The following is a 27,656-nucleotide window of genomic DNA, read 5'->3' on the forward strand; positions in this document are numbered from 1 at the left end:
CTCCATCTCAGCATATAAGGCTTCAAGGAGGCCTTGGAACACCACTGCTGCCGCTTTGCCGTGCGTGTGGGGAGGGCTTCCCCCTGCTAGCCCATTCTCCATCTTGGGCTTGGGGACGGGCCCCAGACTCCACCTCAGCATATAAGGCTTCAAGGAGGCCTTGGAACACCACTGCTGCCGCTTCGCCGTGCGTGTGGGGAGGGCTTCCCCCTGCAGGCCCACTCTCCATCAGGCCTTGGGGCGGGGCCTACGCTCATCACTGCCGCACCTTTGGGGACATTGGTGCTGCGGCAGCAGTTGTTTGAAGTGTTTTTATATGTTTTAAACTGTGTGGGTTTTTTGTTTTGTTTTGCTTTGTTGTACCACCATAAGCGGTGATTTTTATCCATGTATTTTTATTTTGTTTTGGTCTATTTTGGGTTGGGGTGGGGTGGTGTGGTTGTGGAGTGGGGTGGGGATCGGCTTTATTTTCGTATAATTGTTTTTGTTTGTTTGCTTTTATATTCTGTAAATGGAGGTGAGCCTGAGGCTTGGGATTCCTACTGTGGAGGGGCAAGGGAGGTATGGCGGTGGGGGCAGATGTCATAGGCGAAGGGGATCGAGATACGGATATGCTCGTACCCCTTCCAATCTGCGCCCCATCCCGAGAGACGAGGGTAGGGTGAGCAAGGATTACTCACCTCCGTCACTGGTGTTGTGCAATGCCAGGTCTATAGGCAACAAAACCGCCACCCTGCGAGATTTCTTTACCTCGCAGGGGGTCGACCTGGCTTGTGTGACGGAGACCTGGGTGCGCGAAGGGGTAACTGTTACCTTACGAGAGATGGCGCCCCCGGGTTTCTCCGTCCTCCACCAGTCGCGGACTGTGGGCCGGGGGGGAGGGGTGGCGTTATTAATCCGGGAAGATTGTCCTTTCAGGGCTCTACCATCGCCATCGATCCCCGGCATTGAATGTGTTGGCCTAGTGTGGGGCTCCGAGGTGAGCTTGGCTGTCTGGCTGGTGTACCGGCCACCCAGCGCACCAGCAGCCACCCTGTCAGGCCTGCTGGAGGCGGTGGCCGGCTGGGCCTTGGAGTTCCCTAACCTATTGGTATTGGGGGACTTCAACATCCATGCTGATGCCACTCCCTCCTCGCAGGCTCTGGACCTGGTGTCTTCCATGGCGACACTAGGGCTCTCCCAGTTTGTTTCGGGCCCCACACATCAAGCAGGCCACACGCTGGATCTGATCTTTGGCATCGGTATAGATGTGATCATGTTTCCTTCGATGAAGGTGCCATGGTCTGATCACTATGCCCTGAAAGCCAGGATTGACGTTCCACCCCCACCCTGCTTGGGTGGCGAGCCAATTTGGGCTCGCCCGCAAAGGCTGATGGACCCTGATAGATTCCGTCAAGCCTTGCGGGACCTTTCTCCCCCTGGCGACTCATTGACTGAGCTTGTTGAGGCCTGGAATACCCAGCTCCTGGCAGCCATCAATGAGATCGCACCTAAGCGCCCTCTGCGACCCCGCAGAAACCGGGCTCCCTGGTTTACCGAGGAGCTCCGGAAAATGAAGCGGGACCTCAGACGGCTAGAGCGAGTATGGCGGGGTGCCCGTGACGGAGCCTCAAGAACATCTTATAGGGTTTTTATGAAAACCTATGAGATGGCAGTGAAGGCCGCTAAGAAGTCTTACTTCTCGGCCTCCATTGCATCCGCTAGCTCTCGCCCGGCGCAATTATTTAGTATAATTCGGTCTTTAACGTCCCTCGAAGGACAGCCAAATTTAAATAACAATTTGACACACAGCTGTGAGGCATTTGCGAGCTTTTTTGCGGAGAAGGTCTTGTTGCTCCGCCATGACCTCCCTGCCAATTTGGATACAATAAAGGAACTGGAGGCCCCTCGACTGTCCTCGGGTCCAGTATTGGACCACTTTGACCGGATATCCCCAGCCGATGTGGACAGACTCCTCCGAGCTGGAAAGCCCACCACATGTCCTCTCGACCCGTGCCCGTCCTGGCTGATTAGAGCGTGTCCAGACGAGGTGCGGGCCCCCCTGGGGGATATCATCAATCTGTCCCTTGGCACCGGGACATTCCCAGGGGAACTGAAGGAGGCAGTGGTGCGCCCGCTCTTAAAGAAAACATCATTAGATCCCTTAGATCTATCCAATTACCGCCCAGTTTCGAATCTTCCATTCCTGGGTAAGGTGATTGAGAGAGCGGTTGCTGAACAGCTTGGTAGGTTTCTGGATGAAACATCGGCTCTGGATCCATTCCAGTCCGGCTTCCGCGCTGGTCATGGGACTGAGACGGCTCTGGTCGCCCTAACAGATGACCTCCGCAGGCAGCTGGATCGAGGCGGGTCGGGGCTGCTGATTCTTCTAGACCTGTCAGCAGCCTTCGACATGGTCGATCACGAACTCCTGGACCACCGCCTTGCCGACGTGGGGATCCAGGGCACAGTCCTTCAATGGCTGCGCTCGTTTCTCTCCGGTCGGGGACAGAGGGTGGCGCTTGGGGGGGAATTGTCATCCCGCCACTCCTTGGTGTGTGGCGTGCCCCAGGGTGCAATACTCTCCCCAATGCTTTTTAACATCTTTATGCGCCCCCTCGCCCAGCTTGTCCGGAGTTTTGGGCTGGGCTGCCATCAGTATGCTGATGACACCCAACTCTATCTGTTGATGGACGGCCACCCGGACTCTGCCCCAGACACACTGATCAGATGCTTGGAGGCTGTGGCTGGATGGTTACGTGGGAGCCGGCTGAAGTTAAATCCTTCGAAGACAGAGGTCCTCTGGCTGGGACGGGACGACAGGGGGCTGAGGGGGCAACTCCCATCTCTTGCGGGGGTGCAATTAGTGCCAGCACCGTCCGTTAAGAGTTTGGGTGTAATCTTCGATACCTCCCTCTCTATGGAGGCGCAGATTGCAGCTATAACAAAGGCGGCATTCTTTCATCTCCGCCAAGCTAAGCAGTTGGCTCCTTACCTCTCACGCCCCGACCTAGCCACTGTGATCCACGCGACGGTCACCTCCAGACTGGATTATTGTAACTCGCTCTACGTGGGGCTGCCCTTGAGACTGACCCAGAAACTCCAGCGGGTGCAAAATGCTGCAGCGAGACTCCTTACGGGGTCTTCGCTTAGAGATCACATTCATCCGGTGCTATACCAGCTGCACTGGCTCCCGGTGGAGTACAGGATCAGGTTTAAGGTGCTGGTTTTAACCTTCAAAGCCCTATACGGCCTAGGGCCCTCGTACCTACGGGACCGCCTCTCCTGGTATGCCCCACAGAGGAACTTACGATCTTCAAATAAAAACATCTTGAAGGTCCCAAGCCACAGAGAGGTTAGGCTGGCCTCAACTAGAGCCAGGGCTTTTTCGGCTGCGGCTCCAACCTGGTGGAACGCTCTCTCACAAGAGACAAGGGCCCTGCAGGACTTGACATCTTTCCGCAGGGCCTGCAAGACAGAGCTGTTCCACCTGGCCTTTGGTCAGGGCGCAGCCTGACTCCCTCCTCTGGCAATCTTTACAAAACTTTAGTTTATGGTTGCCAGCAATTTTGATTTTAATTCATTTTAATCCATTTTTATAATGTTTTATAATGTTGTACTGTTTTAGTGTTGTTAGCCGCCCTGAGCCCGGCTTCGGCTGGGGAGGGCGGGATATAAATAAAATTTATTATTATTATTATTATTATTATCGTAAACAGGCTAGTGGGGGGGATAGTTTGCTGCTCTATAGCTCTCTTGGCTGCTCATATTTCTGTAAGTCACACCTGTATAATTTTTAGCACATCAGTGACCTAAAAGTTTACAAAAACATACCTACTTGATCATCTGGATAGGATTCTTAGTCATCTCAGACACTTAATTGACAGTTATATAAAAACCTAGGGCCTGCAGTTCCCTTCATTTTGACTTCCTTTTTTAATAATAATTTTTTATTAGTTTTCAATTGCAATCCAATAATAGCCTCATTATAACAATACCAATTTATAATACAAGTAATAATACCAATCGCTCAAATACCGAATTATATAATTTAGATAAAGTGGCCCACACATGCTAGATTCGATGGTTTGATGATTTTCTTTATTTCTGCATTCCAAAATCTTACTAATTTCAATTACATTGTGGTCATAATAATAATCCCTTATATAACAACTGCAATATTAATAACTTCTATTTGTGTTGACACATTAAATGATTTGTAAAACTAGAAGTAAGGAACTCAAACTATATCCTTGTTCTTCCTGTGTGTGCCATTTCTGTCCGTGGTGTTTCTTCCTGTCCTTGTAAGATGTTATGTCCTTCTTTCCCCCGGTTGTTGCTGTTATCCATCATGCCTTGGGTGGAGCTGATATCCCATTGTTGTTCAAGAAATTTCTCCATCACTCCATCCCGTGCTTTATTGTTTTGCAATTTTAACAACAGCTGCAAAAGTCACTCTGTCCCAGTAAATTACCTGTTGTCACCATTTTCCCTCTCATCCTGGGAAGAAGAGCAGTCTCTCGGACTGCAGATGACTCAATAAAGAACCCTTATCAGTTCCTTGGCAGTTCACAGACGCCTTTCATCCTTCCTTCCAACCGAAGATATATGAGCAATTAAACTTCCAATTAAATCAAATTCTAAGTCCTCTTAGCATTATTCAGTTCACTTCATAAATAATAAAGGATGGGGAAGAGTAAACCTTTTGCAAAATAGTTTCCCTCCCTTTTCCCTTTTTTTACACACACAGTTCCATTTGATGTTCTTTTTCTAATTTTTATAATCCAATTTCTTCTATCCTCGCTTGTACAAATATATTTTGAACTAACATTCAGAGGAGGGTTGCTGAATCATAAATGTAGAGAAGAAAGCTTTAAATAAAGAAACTGTAGACTCCCCTCCCCCACCATCTTTTGCACTGAATGGAGTCTTATCTTAAGTTCAAACCTTAAAGTCCTTGCAGTTGGTTTGTTCCGCAGTTTGTGATCTCATCTCTTCTAGCATGTGCCTGTACTTTAGTCCAATTAAGCCCTCATTAACAGGAGAACCTCTGCTTCTTAATGGTGGCGTTGGAGGGTTTCCGACAGGCAAAGTGCTTTTGCACTCAGCGCCTCTACCCCCCCCCCCCCCGCATTTCATGCTGGAGCGAGAGCCAGGTACCGAGACGAACTGTGAGTGAAGCCCGTTTCCCCCTGTCCCTGGGGGGAATTTGAAAGGATAATTACCTTCAGTCATTCTTGTTTTTCCTTTGCCAATGATCTTCCGCTGTCATGGAGGCTGCCTCCATTGAGGCTGAGCAGAATCGGAAGCCCCTTCTTTTTAACTTCCTGTACATCTCCCATTCCAGGCCAGACTTGCCTTCTGCAGCATGAGTATTTTGTTCATGGTTCAATTCATGCTTCGGATAAGCTTATGATCTGTAGCATATGCTATGAATAACAACATATTCTTGGTAAACCCTTCTGGGCTTCCCAAACAGGAATGAAATCTCATTGGAACTATACATGCAGACAATGGAGAAATGAAATTGCAGAAGTGCAGCCATAAAGCATATATGATACGTGCAGAGCAGCCTGAAAAAAATAACAGTAATCACTTCTATGGCATGCCTAATTGTATGTGCATATATTTTATTTTGACAGGAAACATCTCTGTTTGAGAAAGAAGACCTTCCCCCAGAGAGCCCCCTCAAGGCAAATGGATCTGTAGGTGATATCTCAAGTGAGCTAGAAAGCCTGTCTACTGAACAGTCTGCAAAATCAGCTTACCAGGGATTTAGAAGACGAGCTAATACTCTGACCCATGTGCCAACTGAAAGCCAGGAAGCCTCAGAACCCACTGAAGCATCTCCGACTGTTCCCCAAAGGAAACTTATGAGGTATCATTCGGTGAGCACAGAGACTCCAAACCAACAAAAGTAAGGCTAAGTTTAAAACAGGATGCTGTTGGGGGAGAAATTTGGGCTAAATGTTTTAAGGTATGTCCATTTTTAGAGAAAACGAGATCTCTGGATAAGTCTGTCTCATATATCCAACCATAGCACATTTCTGGACATAAATGTTAAAATTCTCAGATAATGTGACAAAGTGTTTTTCCGTAGCAGGATGCTTTATAAATGAAACGTCAAAGAGTCTTTGGGTAACTCATCATTTGAAACCTTTGACATCCTGTCTGTCACATTAGTGCTCCTACTCATTGGGAAATATGAATTAGCTCTTAGACTTTGAGGAATATTTGTATCAAGGTCCATGATTCAGACACTAGAATCCATTCATGGACTGTTTTACTTGCAGGTATTTTCCTGTTATCGTCTGTTAGGGAAGTACATGCAACCAAAGAAAATGTGTGCCATTTCCTTTCCAAGAACAGTATGGGAAGTTTGGATAGTACCTACAGAAATGAAGGTTAAATATCTAGTGACTACAAATACTTGTAAATTGGGCAGGAGAAGGGATACATTCCTCTATTTGCTGATAGAGATTGGGGCCCTGTCCTATTTTGCCCAGTTGATTGCATGAAATGCTTTTATATTTGCTGATCAACACTCCTCATATTCTTGTGTCAGTATACTTCATATGTTTTCTAAATATTTGCACATGTTAACTGTGTGGCTTTGCTAAAAATGCTGGTTTACACTGGTTTGCCAGGCATATCTAGACTATTACAAATTGGGATTTGTGCCAAATCACCTTTTTCTTCCTCACACATACCAGAAGTGGCAGAAAGAGGAGGAAGAGTGAAAGAAAGAGGTTCTGTGGCTTTGGTTGGTTTCCTTGTCCTTTCTTTGAACCTTGTTGCTTGTTATATCTAGAGGGCTTTAGCATTACAGCTATGGACTTGCATCAGTATCATTTTGCCACAACGCTATTTTCAACCTGCTGCTGCTTGCTCAGTAAAAGCTGAATTTATTTAGAATGTTTTATTTCACAGTTCATCTTTGATCTCAACTTTTGTGACATAGGGCACTGCTGTATTGCTTTTGCTTGCATGTTACAGAGCTGGTAAAGTTTTGGGGAGTAAGGGAGAAAATAGGGGTTAGTTGTTGGTTTTTTAAAAAGCCTTGCTAAGTTTAATTTTAAATAGAGGCGATATATACTTCCATTGCTTCAAGTACATATAGTCAAATGTTATTTGCTTTGAACTTTGGTTATGCAAAACCCAAAGAAGGTGTGCATCACTTTAATGCAGGGTTCAGCAAACTTTTTCAGCAGGGGGCCGGTCCACTGTCCCTTAGACCTTGTGGGGGGCCGGACTATATTTTTGGGGGGGAAATGAATGAATTCCTAGGCCCCACAAATAACCCAGATATGCATTTTAAATAAAAGCTCACATTCTATTCATGTAAAAACACACTGATTCCCAGACTGTCCACGGGCCGGATTTAGAAGGCAGTGGGCCGGATCCGGCCCCTGGGCCTTAGTTTGCCTACCCATGTTTTAATGTTTCCTGCTATCCAGAATAGTGATTATCTTAAATTCAGATTTGTTATTATTATTTCATACAAGGTTATCTAGATAACTGAGCTTGCTAGGAACTTGATTCTGTGTTTGTGTTGCAATTACGCAATGCTTCAAGGGAACTTCTTCCCACAGTAGCTCCTTAGAATGACACCAGAAATGCATCCCCAAAAGAGCATTAACATGTTTCAAAATGTTTAGGCATCCCTCCACTATACATATTGCATCAACAGCCCTGACCCTGCATTATCTGTTGGGTGTGGTTGCTAATGGGCATGGAAATTGTTCAGAATCCGTACGTCAAAGCCTTGGCAATAAAACCTTGTTGACAACTCAAGGCCTGATGCAGGCTGGGAAATATATGTAGAAGAAACCAGCAATCATCCTTTCTGGACTGCAAAGCCTTCCCACGGTCTTGGAAGCTGTGATCCTGTTGCTCACATAAACGTTGAGAAAATGAGCCAGGTAATCTTGGCTTGTTTAGGGCTAGAAGAGCACCATTCCAAGAAGTAAAGCTCTATTTTGTGTTTGCTGCCTATTTGATTGTCATATGTCTGCCTTCCTACTGGGGACATCAGAAGATCTTTTTGGTTAGGCCAGGCACCATGGAGGAGGCAGAATCAATGGAAGAGCACTCCCATTGTCCCTGGTGCCCATGCTGTTATTTAACATGGTTGATACAAAGGCACTGATGCAGTGCATCTTTTTTTTTATTCAGCTCTTTGCTCTTTTCTTTTTGTCTTTTTAAAAATTTTATTTATGCTTTTCAGATGTATACATTTCACTAATTTACAATCACTTTAACATTTCAAAACTTGATTTCCTTCCCCCTCTTTCTGCAGTTCCTTAAATTTATTTTTAATATCTTCTGCAAATCCAAATTAACTTAATTTGCTAATTTATTCGTCTACTTTAAATATATACTCTTATAAAACTGCAGGTTATTACAGTAATCCTGCCAATGTTCTTATCTGTTTACAATTTATCTGTAAATATTCAATGTTTTCTTTGATTTGTCACGTTTCTTTCTGTCTTGCCTTTTGTTTAATCTTCCCTGCTGGAACCCTCCTTGTAAAATATGAACACACCTGGCTGCAGCTCTAAAAGTTCTTCCGATCAGTCATCAGCGACTCCTCCTCCTCCTCCTCCTCCTCCTCCTCCGCCAGCTCGTCTTAATCCCTCAGCCTCTTCGCCCAATTTCTTTAAACATTTTAGGCATAATTCAAGTGGAGAACAAAGTGGGCATGCTGTGCCAAAGAGGTGAGAGAAGAGATGTGGGGAGTTTGTTTATGATCCGCATTTTAAAGAACATTTTAAAATATAAAAACCACCAGAAACCCCAGTGGTTTCATGCTTTCACCTATATAGATGTACTTTTCATGCTTCATTTGAGGTTTTTCCTTAATTATGTGGAAGTAAAAATAAGTTCTCACAACCTTTGGTGGGCTATGTAGTCTGAAGAACAGGAGTGGACATTTCCCTTTCTCTGAGGAGCATCTTATGAAGCTTCCCTGTTAGTGTCATTATCCCACACTCAGATTATTGTTTACTAGGCACTCTGGTTTAAATTTTAAACTTGCCGATCGGAAGGTCGGTGGTTCAGGACCCCGCAACGGGGTGAGCTCCCATTGCTCGGTCCCAGCTCCTGCCAACCTAGCAGTTCAAAAGCACACAGTGCAAGTAGATAAATAGGTACCGCTCTGGCAGGAAGGTGAACGGCGTTTCCATGCGCTGCTCTGGCTTCGCCAGAAGTGGCTTAGTCATGCTGGCCACGTGACCCGGAAAAACTGTCTGCGGAAGCAGACAAATGCCAGCTCCCTCGGCCTGTAAAGCGAGATGAGCGCCGCAACCCCAGAGTCGTTCGTGAATGGACTTAACTGACAGGGGTCCCTTTACTTTTACCTTATGCTATTGCAAAGCTTGAGAAAAGCAGTGAGAATAGATTGACCTTAAATGTCCACCTGACGACTCTCTCACGACTATTTCATCAAGAAGCCAGGAGAGGAAGAAAGTTAAAATGCATTTGTTTGCTGCACATTTGGTGCTAGGAAAAAATTACATGGATCCAGCCGAAATCTTCTTAATTCAAATAAATTTCATGTAAGGGTCACATGGCAGCCCTACACAAACCATCATAGTTGGTGATTTTCCTGCCGCATTTCCCTTCCATTTCATGAGACCAACCCAGAAGAAACCACTGCTGCCCCACTCATTTCTGAGGGGGAGGTGAAAGCCAAGGTGATTTCTCCTTCCACTGATTCAAAAGTCCGAGAAGTGAGGTTTCCTATTCATTGCTGATTTGGATTAAAGCCCTAAAGAGACTTAAAATGACTTTCAATGTTAGCCTTTGATTTCTTGTTATTTGTTTTAACACCTACAAGTATTATTTTTCTGGTTTGTTATTTGTTTTAACACCTACAAATATTATTATTTTTCTGGTTTAATACTGATCAGGTTTTTTTCTGTTTTGTGTTTTTGTTCTCAATTTCACCTGGTATACTTACACTTCCTCCTTCTGAACTTCCCCCTTTCAACTGCTCTCAGCACCTCCTACCGTTCTGCTCTACGGAAAAAGCTTCACTCTTCCTCTTCTGTGCCAAACTTCTTAAAATTTCTGGCTCCTGTAGATGAAAATAACACCTCTGACTTTAGGAACACAAAAAGGTAGGGTTCTCTTCCTGCAGCTGAAAAATCTGTGATTGTTTAAGAAACATTGTCTCAGCCTGCAATGGGAATTGTTAAAAGTTATAATTGTTCATAAATGGTTGGTGTGGTAATTTAATTAAAAAGCCATTTCACTTCAGTGTGTCTTATTCATATTTATAAATAATATAGATAATGTGAAGACCATGGTTTTTCTAAAGTTATGTGATGGCAGTGATTCTTATAAAGTGCCGTATTTTTCGCTCTATAAGACACACCCAGACCATAAGATGCACCTTGTTTTAGGAGGAGGAAAATAAGGAAAAAAATATTCTGAATCTCAGAAGCCAGAACAGCAAGAGGGATTGCTGCGCAGCGAAAGCAGCTATCTCTCTTGCTGTTCTGGCTTCTGGGATAGCTGCACAGCCTGCATTTGCTCCATAAGACGCACACACATTTCCCCTTACTTTTTAGGAGGGAAAAAGTGAGTCTTATAGAGCAAAAAATACGGTAAGGTGCCATCCTTATTCAGTAGATTTTCAGTGACTGCTGTTTGTGAGCAGAATGGGTCAAAGTTGTAGTTTCTCACATTCCACACGAGCCCTCCCTACCTACTGTTCGTTCAGAAACTCAAAGGGCCAAAGTATACATTTCATTAATGCTGCCGCTTTTATTTTGGAGGAAATGCAGCCGCAGGCCCTGATTTGGAGCCATTTCCCCAATCTGGAGGGGAGTCTCTCACCAGTTTCCTATCTGCCCCATCTTGCTTACTGTGAATCCATGACAAAGCTCTTCACATTTCTTTTGGAGAGAAATAGCAGCTTTTTCTTCCAAGGAAAACCAGTAGTGTTAAGTACAGCTTTCTAAAAGCATGATTAATGCATCTCATAGTAGTTTGACTCAAAATGACGAACAGAAAATAAAGAATTGCAGGTGGAAAGACGACAACAGTTTACCTGAGAAGAAAATTGTAAGCGGCAGGGTGCCAGTGGCTAAGGGTCACCAGCATAAGTGAGGCCATTGCAAGAAAGTTGCAGTAATACTGACTATGTGGAAGAATCTTCTACTTGTGGCCGGATTTGCAGAACCTCGGAAAGTGATTTAGAATTTGATGACTTAGGATGTCACCTTATAGGGATGCTGCCGCATAATCAAAAAGTGTGGGGGAATGTTATGCTGTAGCTTTTTCTCCAAAAAAGTAAGGGTACGATAAAAATATGTGTGGGGAAGGTAAAAAAAAAAACCATAGGCCTTTCTTGGAGGTTTATATTACCTCTCACTTCCACTGCTTCATTTTTATAAAAGGATGTTCAAGAGCACAAGACTCTCCATAGGCTGTTTTTGTCAGAGGTATTTTGGGTGAAAGGGGTAGCGCTAGCAACTAAAATTAAATAGTAGTTTAACGTGGGCCCAGCATTTCTCTAAAGTGGCCTGCGTGTTACATGAAGAACGGGTATATTTTCTTTGTTGCTGCAAATACTTAGGAAGATTTGTTCATTCTGCTTGACTGCAAAACATATTGCAGTTATAGTTTCATTTTACAGTTTTTACAGGAACGATAGACAAATCTGGTTCTGACAATCCTTCTAATTTTAGTGACTACAAGCCCAAGTCAAGTGAAGTGGCTTCTATCCACGAAAGCCCTGTGAGGACCCGCCGGCATTCATGGAGACAACAGATATTCTTAAGAGTGGCAACCCCACAGAAAGGATGCGATTCTCCTAGTTGGCACGATGGTAATGGTCTTCCTTAGATAAAAAAAAACCTGCCTAAGTTATGCTACAGATAAAAGATCTAATCTTTTTGTGTGGATTTTTGTCATGAATTTCCAAAGAACATATTCATAATTAGTGAATCTACTGATCCAGCAGGATTCTTCTTAAAGTTCTTTAAACTCAGAAGGATTTAAAAGGCAGCCTGAGAAGGCAGTGTTCTCCATTTAATTTGTTGTATTTGATGCAAACATTTTTATGTCAGCAGCAGATGTCCCATTAATATCCTGGCATTACCAGCTACAATAGGCATAGGCAAACTCGGCCCTCCAAATGTTTTTTTGGGACTACAACTCCCATCATCCCTAGCTAACAGGGCCAGTGGTCAGGGATGATGGGAATTGTAGTCTCAAAGCATCTGGAGGGCCAAGTTTGCCTATGCCTGAGCTACATCCTCTAGCACCACTTCCTGCTATTAATCTGATTTGTAATTATGTTGGCAGCAGGCATTAAAACTACACAACTTGAGGAGGGGAAATGGTGGTGGTCGCCCTGCTAAATTGTGCTTGCTGTTTTCAACATGTACACTGGGTGGCACTGTTTCTTCTGCTTGTGATTCGAGAAGATTAGAGCTGCTCAGTTTGAGTCCCTTGTGCTTTTAAAGGTCAAACACCTCATGAGTTTGGTTCTTAAGGAATCATAGCAGCCAGCTCTAGGGGGCTGTGGGTGCTTGGTCACCCACAACAATTGTGGCAGCCAGGCACCCAGAAAGTCAATGAGAAAAGCCGGCAAGCGGGAGAGAAGCAGTTCAGCTCCACCTTCCACAGCCAGCAAGTGAGACACCCTTTTCCAAGGGGGTGGGGGGTGTTTGTTTAAGACATGGAGATAGAGTCTCTCTGCTGCCAAGTCCGAGCCCCTCCCCATGGAAAAAGGTGCCTCGCTGACTCTGGAGAGGAGGAAGAGGAGCTGCTGCTGCTGCTGCTGCCGCCACTAGCCTCCACAACCTTGATGTGCAACATCACATGCACATGCCTGCACATGTGTGTGTGCATGCGACGTCACACGTCTGCATTGCAGCAGCAGGCACCCACAAACCCGAGGGTGAGATGGCACCCCTGCAATGAATTAAGATCTTCTTTAACTTTTAAGAATGGAATGACTGTTGTTTCTAGTAGTGCTTTGCTTTTCAGTCTATGCTTTGGGAGGATTTAGATTCTTGCATTGAAAGTAAGGAGCACAAATGATCAAAGCTCTGGAATTTGCTAGTAATGCTGGCTATGATCCATAGAGGCCCACACATGCAAACAGAATGGGTGGTGGCTGTTTTTTCCGTCCAGCAGAAGCTGCTTGTGTCTTACAGGATATACCTTCTGTCCTTTGAAGTGGCTTTTGAAGGGGTGGGGGTGGGCCGTACACCATGTGCAGCACTTTGATTGAGACCACTGTGTTCATGTTATGTGCTTTCTTAAAGGAACTACTGTACTGAGAATAAAGTCCAGTTGAGTTTGATAAGCCCTGTATACGATCCAGATTTTGTAGGCACTGTTTAGCCAAATGCAGGACTATGTGTAAGAAGAGCTCAGAAGTGGTTGCTAGATAATAAAATTCAACATCCTTAGAAACTGTTCTTATTTTTGAAAAATGAGTTGCTATTTCTATAACAGCTGCAAAAATGGGCACCCATGTGTGGTTAAATATCTTAAGCAAAAGACAGAGTGGTACAATTTGCAATTTCTGAGGAGGGGCGGGGCTCTAATTACCTCCATTGTTCTTCCATTGGAAGCAAAATAAATTATCTGAAAATGTTCATAGTTTACACATATTGCAGATATGCAGAATTTCTGTCAGCTCACAGACCTGATTAAATATGCAGGTTTTTCTAAAGTTATTTACAAACGCTAAGATGTATTAGCACAACAGCACACTGATTCAGTTTGCTTACTTTGTCCTTTGCTTCATTTTTTTGCTCTCACAATGTTATTATTGCCCTTTTACCATTTGGAAACTAAAGCTGAGAAATAATCACTTTTCCAGTGCCAGCACAATGTGTTTGTGGCAGATTTAAATCCTCAGCTGAGATCTCCCCCTGATTCCAGTCTTTCATTTTAAGCATTCTGCTCATATGGACATTCATGTACAGTCCCATTGACTTCACTGGAATGAGTCTTCCAGTATAAGAATCAATTCTTGAATTATTCTGTTTTGATTACTGGCACCCTAAAAGTACTGTGGTATTAGTACAATATGTATCCAATTTTAAATGTTTATTTCCTGGCAGAGACTAATTCATATATATATATATATATATATATATATATATATATGCAGGTTTTGGTGTCCTCGGGTGTCTTCCCGTGTAAAAGTTGGGGTGTCTAGGCGACGTTTCGACGAGGTCTCACTCGTCATCTTCAGGCTGGTGCTTTCGGCTTCTTGTTACTGGAACAGAGCAGGATCTCAGTGTTTGAGTTCCTATAAATACTGTAGAGGGGGTGTGGTGTATAGCCTCCAATGTTCTGGGCAGAGAGGAAGTTCCCAGGCTAGTGTGCCTTTTCTTCTTTTGTTCCTTAATTACTTGAGAGATATCTTGAGTGATTTCTTGAGTGATATCCTGAGTACCACTTAGGTGGGTCATTAGGTGTGGATTAGTTGCTAAAGTCTTTGTGTCTTGACCTCTTGAACTTTGTGAAGAGTTTTCCTGAGAAGATGGCTGTACTGTACTTAGTTGTGCTCTGGCTTGGCTTCGTGTATAGGGGCGAGCTGTGGTTTTGTGGCTTGTGTCAGCCAGATCTGTGTAGGGATTGCAGGGGGGTGCAGCATCCGGAGGTGCCACCATGGATTGGCTACTGGATGGTGTCTGTAATTCATCTGTGGAGAGGGTCTGGGTTTGGGTCTGGTGTGGTTGATTGGTGTTGGCGTTCTGTGTGCCTCTGGATCTGGTGTCAGTTTTTGTGGGGAGGGCTAATTTCCAGATGTCTGGCAAGCGGGATGTGTCGTCACGCTTGTTCATGTTGTGAGGGTGTTTCTCTATCTCGATGGCTTCCATGATTATTCTCTTGTGGTGATGTTCCGTGTTAAAGAGCAATTTGGAATCTGCAAAATTAATTTCGTGTCCTGTTTCTTTCATGTGTTGGAAAAGAGAGGAAGTTTTTTCTTCTTTTTTGACGGCATTCTTGTGTTCTGCGATACGTGCATTTATTCGTCTGTTTGTTTGTCCAATGTACGTGGCTGGGCAGACTTTGCAGGGTATTTCATAGATCCCTTGGTTTTCCAACTGGATTTTATCCTTGGGGTTTCTGAGGATATTGGCTATTTTTTGGTTGGTGCAAAAGGCTGTTTTGATATTGTGTTTATGGAGGATTTTGCTAATTTTATCTGTAGTGCCCTTGATATAAGGAAGGAGGGCCATGCCATTGTTTTCTTCTGTGTCTTGGTTTTTGGGGGGTGTTTCCTTTTGGATTAGCTTCGTAATCCTGTTTTGCTGGTATCCATTGGCAATTAACACGTTTGAGAGATTCTGTAACTCAGTTGTCAAGTGGTCTTTGTCAGCCAGGCGTTTGGTTCTGGAGATGAGAGTCTTGGCTACGGAGTTTATTTGTGCAGGGTGGTGGTGTGATTGTGCATGTAAGTAGCGGTTGGTGTGTGTTTTTTTCCGGTAGATAGTGTGTCCTAGGGAGCCATCAGGTTTTTTGTAGATTAGGACGTCAAGGAAGGGAAGTTGGTTGTTGGCTTCTATTTCCATAGTGAATTGTATTTTGGGGTGTAAGTTGTTGAGATGTGTGAGGAAGCTATCCAGTTTTTCCTTCCCGTGTGGCCAAATTACAAAGGTGTCGTCAACATATCTGAGCCAAAGTTTGGGTTTGTGTTCTGACTTGTCTAAAGCATTGGTTTCAAAGTGTTCCATGTATAGGTTTGCGATGACCGGTGAGAGGGGTGATCCCATAGGTGCTCCTTCTATCTGTTTGTATCTTTGTCCATTGTGGATGAAGTACGTGTTGGTTAGGCAGTGGTTGGTCAGGTCCAAGATGTATTCGGGGGGATTGTATTTGTTTTGAATAGCTGTCAAGGCTTCATTAATGGGCACTTGTGTGAAGAGAGATACAACATCGAAGCTTACAAGTAGGTCATTAGGATGTAGGTTTTGCTTCTTTATTGTTTCTATGAACTGGAAGGAGTTTGGTACGTGTGAAGAGATGGATTCTGCATAGGGCTGAAGTTGCTTGGCGAGAAATTTAGCGAGATTTTGTAGAGGTGAGCCTATGGAGCTGACTATTGGTCTGAGTGGTGTTCCTTCTTTGTGTATCTTGGGGAGGCCGTAGAGTTTGGGGCATCTGGATGATTTTTCTCTGGGGATGATTCTTAGCTGGATTTCTTCACTGATAGGAGAGGCTTTTATTTTGGATTTGGTGGTTTTTTCCAGGTAGGTGGTGGGATCTGTTTTTATAGGTTTGTAGGCAGGATCTTGGAGTAGATTTGATAGTTTTGCTTGGTAGTCCGATGTGTTCATCACCACTGTGGCATTACCTTTGTCTGCTGGGAGAATGATTATGTTGTTGTCTTTCCTCAGGTTGGTGAGTGCTTTCTGTTCTTCTTTGTGTAAATTGCTTCTGGGTGGTTTGCTGGAGCAGAGGATGTTGGTGACTTCAAGTCTGATTTTATTGGCTTCATCTGGGTTGATTTTGGTTAGGCTAGCTTCGACTCCGCATATGATGTTTTCCGTGGGGATGCGTCTCGGGGCGACTGCAAAGTTGAAACCTTTGGAGAGTACTTTGGTTTCAGTTGTGGTGAGGATCCTGTCTGATATGTTATGTACTGTTTGTTTCATGGGTTGCTGTGGAGGGTGGCTGGGCTTCTGGCGTTTCTCTAGTTTGTGGAGTTTGTTGGTGTGTGTGTCTGTCTTATGTGAGGTCTCCGTTTCAGCTCTCCAGACGGCTAGTTGTTTGCATTTGTCCCAGAGTGCAGGGTGGATTTTGTTACAGAGTTTGAGGTGAAGAGTGAGTAGATCTTTGTTGGTTTGGTCTAGTAGGTATCTTTTCTTGTGTAGTTCGTTTCTGATTAGGGATAGTTCAGTTCGTTTCAGGATCCTTTCGGTGGCTGGGGTTTTAGAATGGAATTTAAGTTGGAAGCATGTGGGAATTAAGTTGTTGTCTCGGCAGTTGCGTAGGAACAAGAGATCACATAAGATGGTGGCTCTTCGGACTTCTAGTTTCTCGTAGGTTCTTGTCAGCTGGAAGGTTTCCTCCCCGTAGAGGTAAGATATTTGCTTTCGTAGATTTTCACGGGTACAGGAATGCAGGTTTTGGTGTCCTCGGGTGTCTTCCCGTGTAAAAGTTGGGGTGTCTAGGCGACGTTTCGACGAGGTCTCACTCGTCATCTTCAGGCTGGTGCTTTCGGCTTCTTGTTACTGGAACAGAGCAGGATCTCAGTGTTTGAGTTCCTATAAATACTGTAGAGGGGGTGTGGTGTATAGCCTCCAATGTTCTGGGCAGAGAGGAAGTTCCCAGGCTAGTGTGCCTTTTCTTCTTTTGTTCCTTAATTACTTGAGAGATATCTTGAGTGATTTCTTGAGTGATATCCTGAGTACCACTTAGGTGGGTCATTAGGTGTGGATTAGTTGCTAAAGTCTTTGTGTCTTGACCTCTTGAACTTTGTGAAGAGTTTTCATGAGAAGATGGCTGTACTGTACTTAGTTGTGCTCTGGCTTGGCTTCGTGTATAGGGGCGAGCTGTGGTTTTGTGGCTTGTGTCAGCCAGATCTGTGTAGGGATTGCAGGGGGGTGCAGCATCCGGAGGTGCCACCATGGATTGGCTACTGGATGGTGTCTGTAATTCATCTGTGGAGAGGGTCTGGGTTTGGGTCTGGTGTGGTTGATTGGTGTTGGCGTTCTGTGTGCCTCTGGATCTGGTGTCAGTTTTTGTGGGGAGGGCTAATTTCCAGATGTCTGGCAAGCGGGATGTGTCGTCACGCTTGTTCATGTTGTGAGGGTGTTTCTCTATCTCGATGGCTTCCATGATTATTCTCTTGTGGTGATGTTCCGTGTTAAAGAGCAATTTGGAATCTGCAAAATTAATTTCGTGTCCTGTTTCTTTCATGTGTTGGAAAAGAGAGGAAGTTTTTTCTTCTTTTTTGACGGCATTCTTGTGTTCTGCGATACGTGCATTTATTCGTCTGTTTGTTTGTCCAATGTACGTGGCTGGGCAGACTTTGCAGGGTATTTCATAGATCCCTTGGTTTTCCAACTGGATTTTATCCTTGGGGTTTCTGAGGATATTGGCTATTTTTTGGTTGGTGCAAAAGGCTGTTTTGATATTGTGTTTATGGAGGATTTTGCTAATTTTATCTGTAGTGCCCTTGATATAAGGAAGGAGGGCCATGCCATTGTTTTCTTCTGTGTCTTGGTTTTTGGGGGGTGTTTCCTTTTGGATTAGCTTCGTAATCCTGTTTTGCTGGTATCCATTGGCAATTAACACGTTTGAGAGATTCTGTAACTCTGTAACTCCATAGGCTCACCTCTACAAAATCTCGCTAAATTTCTCGCCAAGCAACTTCAGCCCTATGCAGAATCCATCTCTTCACACGTACCAAACTCCTTCCAGTTCATAGAAACAATAAAGAAGCAAAACCTACATCCTAATGACCTACTTGTAAGCTTCGATGTTGTATCTCTCTTCACACAAGTGCCCATTAATGAAGCCTTGACAGCTATTCAAAACAAATACAATCCCCCCGAATACATCTTGGACCTGACCAACCACTGCCTAACCAACACGTACTTCATCCACAATGGACAAAGATACAAACAGATAGAAGGAGCACCTATGGGATCACCCCTCTCACCGGTCATCGCAAACCTATACATGGAACACTTTGAAACCAATGCTTTAGACAAGTCAGAACACAAACCCAAACTTTGGCTCAGATATGTTGACGACACCTTTGTAATTTGGCCACACGGGAAGGAAAAACTGGATAGCTTCCTCACACATCTCAACAACTTACACCCCAAAATACAATTCACTATGGAAATAGAAGCCAACAACCAACTTCCCTTCCTTGACGTCCTAATCTACAAAAAACCTGATGGCTCCCTAGGACACACTATCTACCGGAAAAAAACACACACCAACCGCTACTTACATGCACAATCACACCACCACCCTGCACAAATAAACTCCGTAGCCAAGACTCTCATCTCCAGAACCAAACGCCTGGCTGACAAAGACCACTTGACAACTGAGTTACAGAATCTCTCAAACGTGTTAATTGCCAATGGATACCAGCAAAACAGGATTACGAAGCTAATCCAAAAGGAAACACCCCCCAAAAACCAAGACACAGAAGAAAACAATGGCATGGCCCTCCTTCCTTATATCAAGGGCACTACAGATAAAATTAGCAAAATCCTCCATAAACACAATATCAAAACAGCCTTTTGCACCAACCAAAAAATAGCCAATATCCTCAGAAACCCCAAGGATAAAATCCAGTTGGAAAACCAAGGGATCTATGAAATACCCTGCAAAGTCTGCCCAGCCACGTACATTGGACAAACAAACAGACGAATAAATGCACGTATCGCAGAACACAAGAATGCCGTCAAAAAAGAAGAAAAAACTTCCTCTCTTTTCCAACACATGAAAGAAACAGGACACGAAATTAATTTTGCAGATTCCAAATTGCTCTTTAACACGGAACATCACCACAAGAGAATAATCATGGAAGCCATCGAGATAGAGAAACACCCTCACAACATGAACAAGCGTGACGACACATCCCGCTTGCCAGACATCTGGAAATTAGCCCTCCCCACAAAAACTGACACCAGATCCAGAGGCACACAGAACGCCAACACCAATCAACCACACCAGACCCAAACCCAGACCCTCTCCACAGATGAATTACAGACACCATCCAGTAGCCAATCCATGGTGGCACCTCCGGATGCTGCACCCCCCTGCAATCCCTACACAGATCTGGCTGACACAAGCCACAAAACCACAGCTCGCCCCTATACACGAAGCCAAGCCAGAGCACAACTAAGTACAGTACAGCCATCTTCTCAGGAAAACTCTTCACAAAGTTCAAGAGGTCAAGACACAAAGACTTTAACAACTAATCCACACCTAATGACCCACCTAAGTGGTACTCAGGATATCACTCAAGAAATCACTCAAGATATCTCTCAAGTAATTAAGGAACAAAAGAAGAAAAGGCACACTAGCCTGGGAACTTCCTCTCTGCCCAGAACATTGGAGGCTATACACCACACCCCCTCTACAGTATTTATAGGAACTCAAACACTGAGATCCTGCTCTGTTCCAGTAACAAGAAGCCGAAAGCACCAGCCTGAAGATGACGAGTGAGACCTCGTCGAAACGTCGCCTAGACACCCCAACTTTTACACGGGAAGACACCCGAGGACACCAAAACCTGCATTCCTGTACCCGTGAAAATCTACGAAAGCAAATATATATATATATATATATTATAATATATATAAATTATATAATATATATAATATTATATATATATGAGAGAAGTAAAATCTGCATGTAGTTGTGCATCTTTCCATTGAGAGTTAAGAGAGTTGTGCCCAAGGTATTCAGGATCTCCAGTAGAATTTTTGACTTTTAAAAATTAGAACTGTTGACTTCCTGCCATATCACAAACTACTTCTGGGAGCTTCTTTGGTTTTGTGTTTTTGGTAAATTTCACCAGATGTTACAATTGCTAAGAGTAAAGTGACATGCATTGCATAGCGATGGCATGCAAGCCACTTTAATCTGCTTCCAGGATCTCCAGCTCTTTTGAGATTAGCTATTCATTTCCACCCCTACCTTCTTGCACAGACTGGGAAATTTTCTCCACAGCATCACAAACCTTTATTATCAATATATTGTAACTGATGCTTACCTGAGGTGTTGATCTAGAAATCCAAACTAAAAACTTTTAGATACCAATAAAAGGCTTCTGAATGCTTCTTTCTTGCTTTGTCACCATATTAAGAATACTCTGAGTTGGGCGAACTTCCACCCAGATCACCATTGCAAGCAGTTTGTGAAGATGGCCCCTTTAGGGCAGTAAAAGAAGAGAGGAAGAGGACACCCAGAGAGCTTCGGGAACTGTGGCAAAAAACAATTCTGCAGCAGATACTACTACTTAGGATGGAAAAGGAAAATCAAAAGTTGCAAGGTAAGTAAATTACTGGATCAAAAACTTGAGGAATGGCAGGAGCAGGGGAACCTTACACCATTGGACTTTTTACCATGACAATAAATAAGTGTTCTGGAAGTATTGTTGATAACATTTGCCTTGTGTTTATTCAGATTCCTTTCTTCCCAATATCCTGTCATGTTTGCTTTCCTTCTTTTGCTGTACTTTACCCATAGTTTGTTTACTTTATCTTAATAGTCTCTTTGCTTGTTTTATCAGTGGCTACTCTTAGCCTAGTTCCTGGAAGTGCTGATAAGGTGCTCATTTTCTGACTCTTTTGACCTGTGGCTTTGGTATATTTGGATCCACCTTCTAGATGCTTAAAGTACTCAACCTCTGTTAGTGTCCTGCTAAGTCATTCTGAGTCAAAATCTCTCAAGACTTGAGCTCGCACTTTAATCTGTGTGAGAGGTACTGGCTTTAAACTAGTACTGGTGGAAATTGAATGTCATCCTACAAATATTTTAAGTGCAGTAGGGACACTTGAAAAACAACAAAAACAACCCTGAAACATTTATTTCTGCCTCGTATCCTCAGTAATCCATGAAAGAGGCAAAAATAGAAGACAGAATTCCCCCTTGACCCTCTCCTCCATACAAGCCCTTTCACAACTTCTGTGGCTACTCACAGCTATGATCTGTCTGCTGCTTTTAGTTGCATTCTCCCCCCCCCCTCTCCTTTACTGCATGGCCCAGGTAAGGTGCTATTAAGCAAATTTATTTTGTCATGATCCTGAAATCGGAGGCGAGGAAAAACCCTTTATTCTTTGTTCGCATATGGTTTTCAGCATGCCACTATACTGTGCAATATTGAAAGGAACTGGCAAAACCAAACTGGAAAAGAAGTATTCTTCAAAATGTAAACTGAAGTTGCAGTGGAGGACTAAGGCTGCACTCTCCTATAGATTGTCTCACTCCTATAATAAATGAAAGTGCTGTTTTTTATGATGCATAATGCTATTAAATCATAAAAGTGACAGCATTCTTATGATGTATTGGAATAATATGTCCCAAGAATGACAGTGTGCTGGTAATGTATCATCACAGCAAGGGCTTGTTGTGCATATATCAAAGCAGACATCATTAAAGTGATAGCTACGATATGACAGATTACTTTTTAAATATGGTTCCAAGTTATGCTTAGTGTCCAGGCAGTGCTTTTAATGCTGCCCTTTAAGTAGAAGGAAACACAGTGCATTAACTTGTCTTTTCCCCATCTCCTTTTGCTTTGGTCCCTCTGTTCCAATTCTCTCTCTATAGGGTTTCTTCTGGCATATGGTAGTCCCTAACCCTAACCCTTTCATCTACAGAAAAAGAGCAATACAGTCAATTTGCATCTTATGCATGGGTTACCTTCTGGGGATAGTGTTTAAAGCCGAAATCATGCAGAGTCAAAACAACCCTTTAAAAACCAGAAAGTGATATGTAAAAAACATAGTACAGCACTTACCAGTGCTTTTAAGCTCTCAGACATGCTTAGTGAACTCTGGGAAGCTCTTGCATGATATTTTGGGGCCATCCAAGATCTCATGAGAGCTTCCCAGAGCCTTCATGTGAACCTCCCAGAACTTGGTAAGCAAGTCTGGGAGCTTAAAAGCTCTTTTCCACACTGGGAAAACCCAGTGCAGAATGAGCTTGTAAGCTGTCTTCCCTCCATGCATTTAATTTGTGTGATTTCAACTGGCTAGCCTTCAGCTGTGTAAAGTTGCGAGTTGAGTGTACTTTCTGTCCTCAAAATGCAATTAATCCAGGAGATCTTGTAAAAGCAAAGCCTGCCCTTCCCTTTGCTGGGCAGCAAAGAGCCTCAGGATAGGCAATTATCTCCCTCTTAGCCTGGCAAGATCCAGAATAGACGGTTGGGACTCCTCCTCCTTGGCCCAAGGTAGTGCTCACAGCATTTCATTTATTTATATACCGCTTGACTGTAAGTGGTTTACAGAAAATAAAACAAACATTAACATGGTACTAAAAGTTGAAAACAGGTATTTTAAAAAATTGAAAATGTAATTACAAGCAACAGTTAAGCTGAAAGCAGATTAAAACACACGTCAACTTCTGTGCATCTGGAAAGACTTTCTTGAACAAAAATGTTTTTAGCAGGTGCTGAAAAAAGTACAGTGAAGGCACCTACCTGATGTCAGTAAGCAGGGAGTTCAGTTTCCCCTTCTTATTTTTTTATCTAATCCTGACCCCACTTAGCACCTACCCACATGATGCTGACTGTATGGCTACATTTTCAGACTAACAACAGTTTTCAGCTTGGACTAAAGTCTGTACTATTTTCTGTGTGTAAACAGTAAACAGTGCAGGTAAGATGAATGTTTCCAGTAACTTCATGCAGTAAACTGCTAGTAAGGACAAGCCCTAGGATGACACCTTTCAAAATGCCCATAATGGGGCAGCAGCACATTGAATATGAATCAGTAGCATTGTCGTATTCTTATATTACCTTATTTCCCCTTTGCAGCTGCTGAAACACGCTTGCCTTTTTTGAGTGTCATGGTTCATTAGGCTGACATTTTCAGTGAACTGTCAAAGCTCCATTTATCATATGCTGAATGTCATTAGCATGTACCTCTTTAATCTTTTTTGTCTAGCTTCTGAAAACAATCTGCTGAACAAACGTCTGAAGCTTGATTATGAAGAAATCACCCCATGCCTCAAAGAGGTAACGTTGGTCTGGGAAAAAATGTTGAGTACGCCAGGAAGGTCAAAGGTGAAGTTTGATATGGAAAAAATACATTCTGCTGTTGGAAAAGGTAAGTGTACTGAATTATTGCAGACATGCGCACACATTCTTGGAAAGTAAACTATCAGAACACCTATTTAAATAATGCGGGTAATGTATTATATGAATATGGCTGCATTTCATGAGTCTGCAAGTGCTTGGGGTTCATTCACTCTCAGTGCTCACGGAATAGACTTCGAAAATTTGGAGGTTGTCATGGACAGAGCCACAAAGGAATTGCGAGTAAATCGGGAAGTCCCAATTTTGAATCATGCCTCTGTCACGAGCAAGACACACACTCTCAGTCCTAGTCAGCACTGTCTGCAATATGGGGAATAACTGCAAGCAGATGGAAACGAATGGAAATGCTGTGCATTTGCATATAGAAATCAGGATTAATTATTCAGGATCTTCTTCAGGAAGTTAAAATGGGATCAGTGATTTGATCTAAAGTAGGGATATGGAATCTCTGGTTCTCCAGATGTTGCTGAACACCAGCTAAGGTTGATTGGAACTGGAGTGAGACAACCAAAAGTCCCCATTACTGCTGGTTTTATAGATTATATTCCCATTTCTGACATAGCCCCATAACATACTTTTTTATTTTAAACATCCAGATGGACAATTCTTATTTATTTTAAATATTTATAAGCCGTCTTTTTGAATAAAATTATCTGAAGACTATAATGAAAGTGTTAGCAGTGAGGGAAAGGTAAAAGGTATTCCTTCTTTTTTTTTAGTAAAGTTATTTTCTGTGTACAGTTTTAGGTCACAGTCTTATACCCACTTATCTATTGAACACATTGGTACTTCCATCTTGCTAGGCATGTATAAGATTGTGCTGTTGGTTTAGTTTTCTAGGGAAAATTCTTTGAAGTACTTTGCCTTTTGTATCCCACACATAGTCTGAGAAGCTAGATTTTTTTGTTCCTGCTATGATTGCTACAACCGTGCCAACAAAACTAGTCAGTATCCTCTCCCCAGCCAGCAATAAATGTGTGTGCATTTTAAAAGTAAATATAAGAACTGTACAATTCCCATTGACAAAGAACCTAGTGACTGTGATCCTCCACTGCCAGTAATGATATCGCTCCCGGGAGAAATCTCCAATTAGGTTGCTTTAATGTCAGTGGTGCTGGCACCAGTAAGCTGTGTTTTTCTGTTCACTTCTCCCCATCTCTTTTTCTCAGTGAGGATAAATGGGATGGAGCAGCAGACACCTTCATTTGGGAACTGTGCCTCAGTGGGGTGAGATACTGTTGAGCAAAAACATAAAGGGTGTGCTTCATTAGCATTCCTCACCCCTCAAATTGTGCCTACCTTTCAGTGAATTTTTCACACTACTGTATGCAGAAATTTGTGGATCGAGGACTGACTCAATGATGACTTTAGAAGAGGGAAGAGAGAGAACATCTCAGCACCCCTTCTACATCCATTAACAGGTGTTCTAAGCATCATTGGAAGAAAGCAGTATCTCTTCCATTAACTTCCTTCCTTCCTAATCACAACAGGCAGTGGGAGATAGTATATTCACCCTACTTAGTCCTTGGTAATTTGGGAAAAGAGGGATTGTCTACCTCAAGATCCCCACCCTGCCTTGAACTTTAGCTCTACCACCACCACTTGGCGTTTAGTACTGCTTTAGTAGATAATTTGTGTGAGTTAAGGTCAAATTATTGGATACTGTAGTTGAGACAGATGGCTGGTACAGTGATAAATAGTATGTGGGGGTTCCCCCATTCAAATTAATTATTTTCTTTTCCTTTTCCTTTTTTTGGAAAGGAGTTCCTCGCCATCACCGGGGTGAGATCTGGAAGTTTTTAGCAGAACAATACCAGCTTAAGCCTCAGTTTGCAAATAAACAGCAACCAAAGGATACACCTTACAAAGAACTCCTAAAGCAGCTAACCTCTCAGCAGCATGCAATACTTATTGACCTAGGTAAGTCTACAAAAAAGAATAATAACCCTGACATAATACTTAGCATTTTGTGTTCTGCTGAGAAGGTACACTTTTAAAGTCATGATTTTATTTAAAAGCTACTGTTCTGTTCAAGTCTATATGCATTGATGAACTCCCTAGGCTGGAGACAATGCCTGCTGCTCAAAAGTATTCTACTTGCACAACATGGGGTGTTCAACCTCATGTTTCTTTTTAAAGGGCAGATTAAAAAGTAGAATGTGGGTCTAGGTCTCATGACTGCAGAGGAGAAATTTGAAAACATAAAGATATATATGATACCTGCATCACAGGGGGTTGGACTAGAATACCCTTGGTGTCCGTTCCAGCACTACAATTCTATGATTCTAAAGATTCAGAAACTCAAAAGGGTTTGAGTGGCATTGGAAGTAAGTCTGCTGCATATAGTTTCTCTCCAGCGAATCTACTGGTCCCCAAAGAAGCACTTATAAAAGCATGTAAGGCAACCCAGGATTTGCCCCGGGGGTTGTGTTCCAAGTCATCACATGTGACAGTGGAGTGCACATAGGCCCTTCCCCTTTTCCGGCCACTTCCGTGTCACCACGGTGTGCATCAGTTGAACTCACGTAAATCGGTTGTTTCCTGTATAACATAACTTAAAATCTCTTAAGTAAGTTCTAAAATTCTAAATAACTGTCTAAATATGCATCTGTTTAAAAATGCTGTCTAAATATGCAACTGTTTGTTCCAATGCTGTGTGAATGATTACAAAACTCGGAAGAATAGTTCCTGACCACTCAAGCAGTAGGACACAGTGTATAAAGTCTAAAGGTAAAGGGACCCCTGACCATTAGGTCCAGTCGTGGCCGACTCTGGGGTTGCGGCACTCATCTCGCTTTATTGGCCAGGGAGCCAGCGTACAGCTTCCGGGTCATGTGGCCAGCCTGACTAAGCCGCTTCTGGCAAACCAGAGCAGTGCACGGAACGTTTACCTTCCTGCTGGAGTAGTACCTATTTATCTACTTGCACTTATGACGTGCTTTCGAACTGCTAGGTTGGCAGGAGCTGGGACCGAGCAGTGGGAGCTTACCCCGTCGCATATTTTACTCTGTATAAACTAATACAGATAAAATGTCAGTGTAATGAAACAGCTTCTGAATATAATGATAAAATGCACTGTATCTTCTGCACTTTCTGTGCCTCCTACACTTCACGTTAGTGGGGACTTTTTCTCCATTCCCCACAGAATATAAATGGCAACAGCCCAAGATTAGCAAGGTACAGAAACACATTGCTATGAGTTTCCAGTGTCTCACTACAAAAATGAAAATCTCTTATTTAGGAAAAAAATGGGTTTTTAAACAAAATATACACAATACTAAAAATGTATGGATCTTTCGTTATCCAACATCACATCAGATTGTATCAGAGTGTTAGAGTATTTCAAGTTAAGACATGTTGAACTGTCAGTAAGCAGTGGTTAAAAGGTTTTGTTTTTTTTGTTTTTTTTAAAAAAGCATGTATTAATATTATAGCTATACATTTTAATTAGATTATATACATATTGGCTGGTTTGTATTCAGAGGTAGTTTAGCAGCTTTTTAGAATAAAAAACATAATTAGTATTTGCTAATATTTAAAGCTAAATGTTTAGATCCCTTCATTTGAATGTTGTATTTCATTGTGCCTGCTTTCCGCTATAGCTGTATCTTTTAGCTGAGTCACACATACCGTATTTTTCCTTATATAACACGCAGATTTTTTCTTCTAAAAAGGAAGGGGAAATGTCTGTGCGTGTTATTGAGCGAATGTGTGGTCCCTGGAGCCAAATGGTGCGAGGGGAGGCAAAAAAAAAGCAGGCAAAAATCGCGTGTCTCATAGAAGGGAAAGCTGAAAAGAGGAAGTGGCTGCTTTCCTGCATTCTGCCTCAGGGTCTTACTGCCCACCCACCTCTGTTTCCTTGCTGTGTTTGCTCAAACGGAACAAAGAGCAGGGAAAGCCCCTCCCC

General features: G+C 43.1%; 1 protein-coding gene and 1 long non-coding RNA gene across 5 annotated transcripts in view; one reads left to right on the top strand and one right to left on the bottom strand.

Annotated features, from left to right (window-relative positions):
- TBC1D1 (TBC1 domain family member 1) overlaps positions 1–27,656 on the top strand; it is an 82,177-nt gene that overhangs the window by 41,393 nt on the left and 13,128 nt on the right. For 2 of the 4 annotated variants that reach the window (XM_081875642.1, XM_081875645.1), the window contains exons 10-16: positions 5,622–5,896; positions 8,535–8,696; positions 9,981–10,100; positions 11,676–11,815; positions 20,795–20,980; positions 23,598–23,759; positions 25,511–25,669. In XM_081875642.1, coding sequence (XP_081731768.1) covers positions 5,622–5,896; positions 8,535–8,696; positions 9,981–10,100; positions 11,676–11,815; positions 20,795–20,980; positions 23,598–23,759; positions 25,511–25,669 — 1,204 coding nt within the window. The remainder of the gene's footprint in view (positions 1–5,621; positions 5,897–8,534; positions 8,697–9,980; positions 10,101–11,675; positions 11,816–20,794; positions 20,981–23,597; positions 23,760–25,510; positions 25,670–27,656) is intronic. The other 2 variants (XM_081875643.1, XM_081875644.1) reach the window with 2 other exon arrangements.
- LOC309349696 lies at positions 8,597–20,833 on the bottom strand. Its single transcript, XR_014160097.1, has 3 exons — positions 20,702–20,833; positions 9,941–10,057; positions 8,597–8,683 (listed from the first exon to the last, which is right to left on the bottom strand). It is a non-coding gene; the product is annotated as an uncharacterized lncRNA (long non-coding RNA).

Source organism: Podarcis erhardii, assembly GCF_964252035.2.
Source record: "Podarcis erhardii genome assembly, chromosome: 9".
Classification (NCBI taxonomy): Eukaryota; Metazoa; Chordata; class Lepidosauria; order Squamata; family Lacertidae; genus Podarcis; species Podarcis erhardii.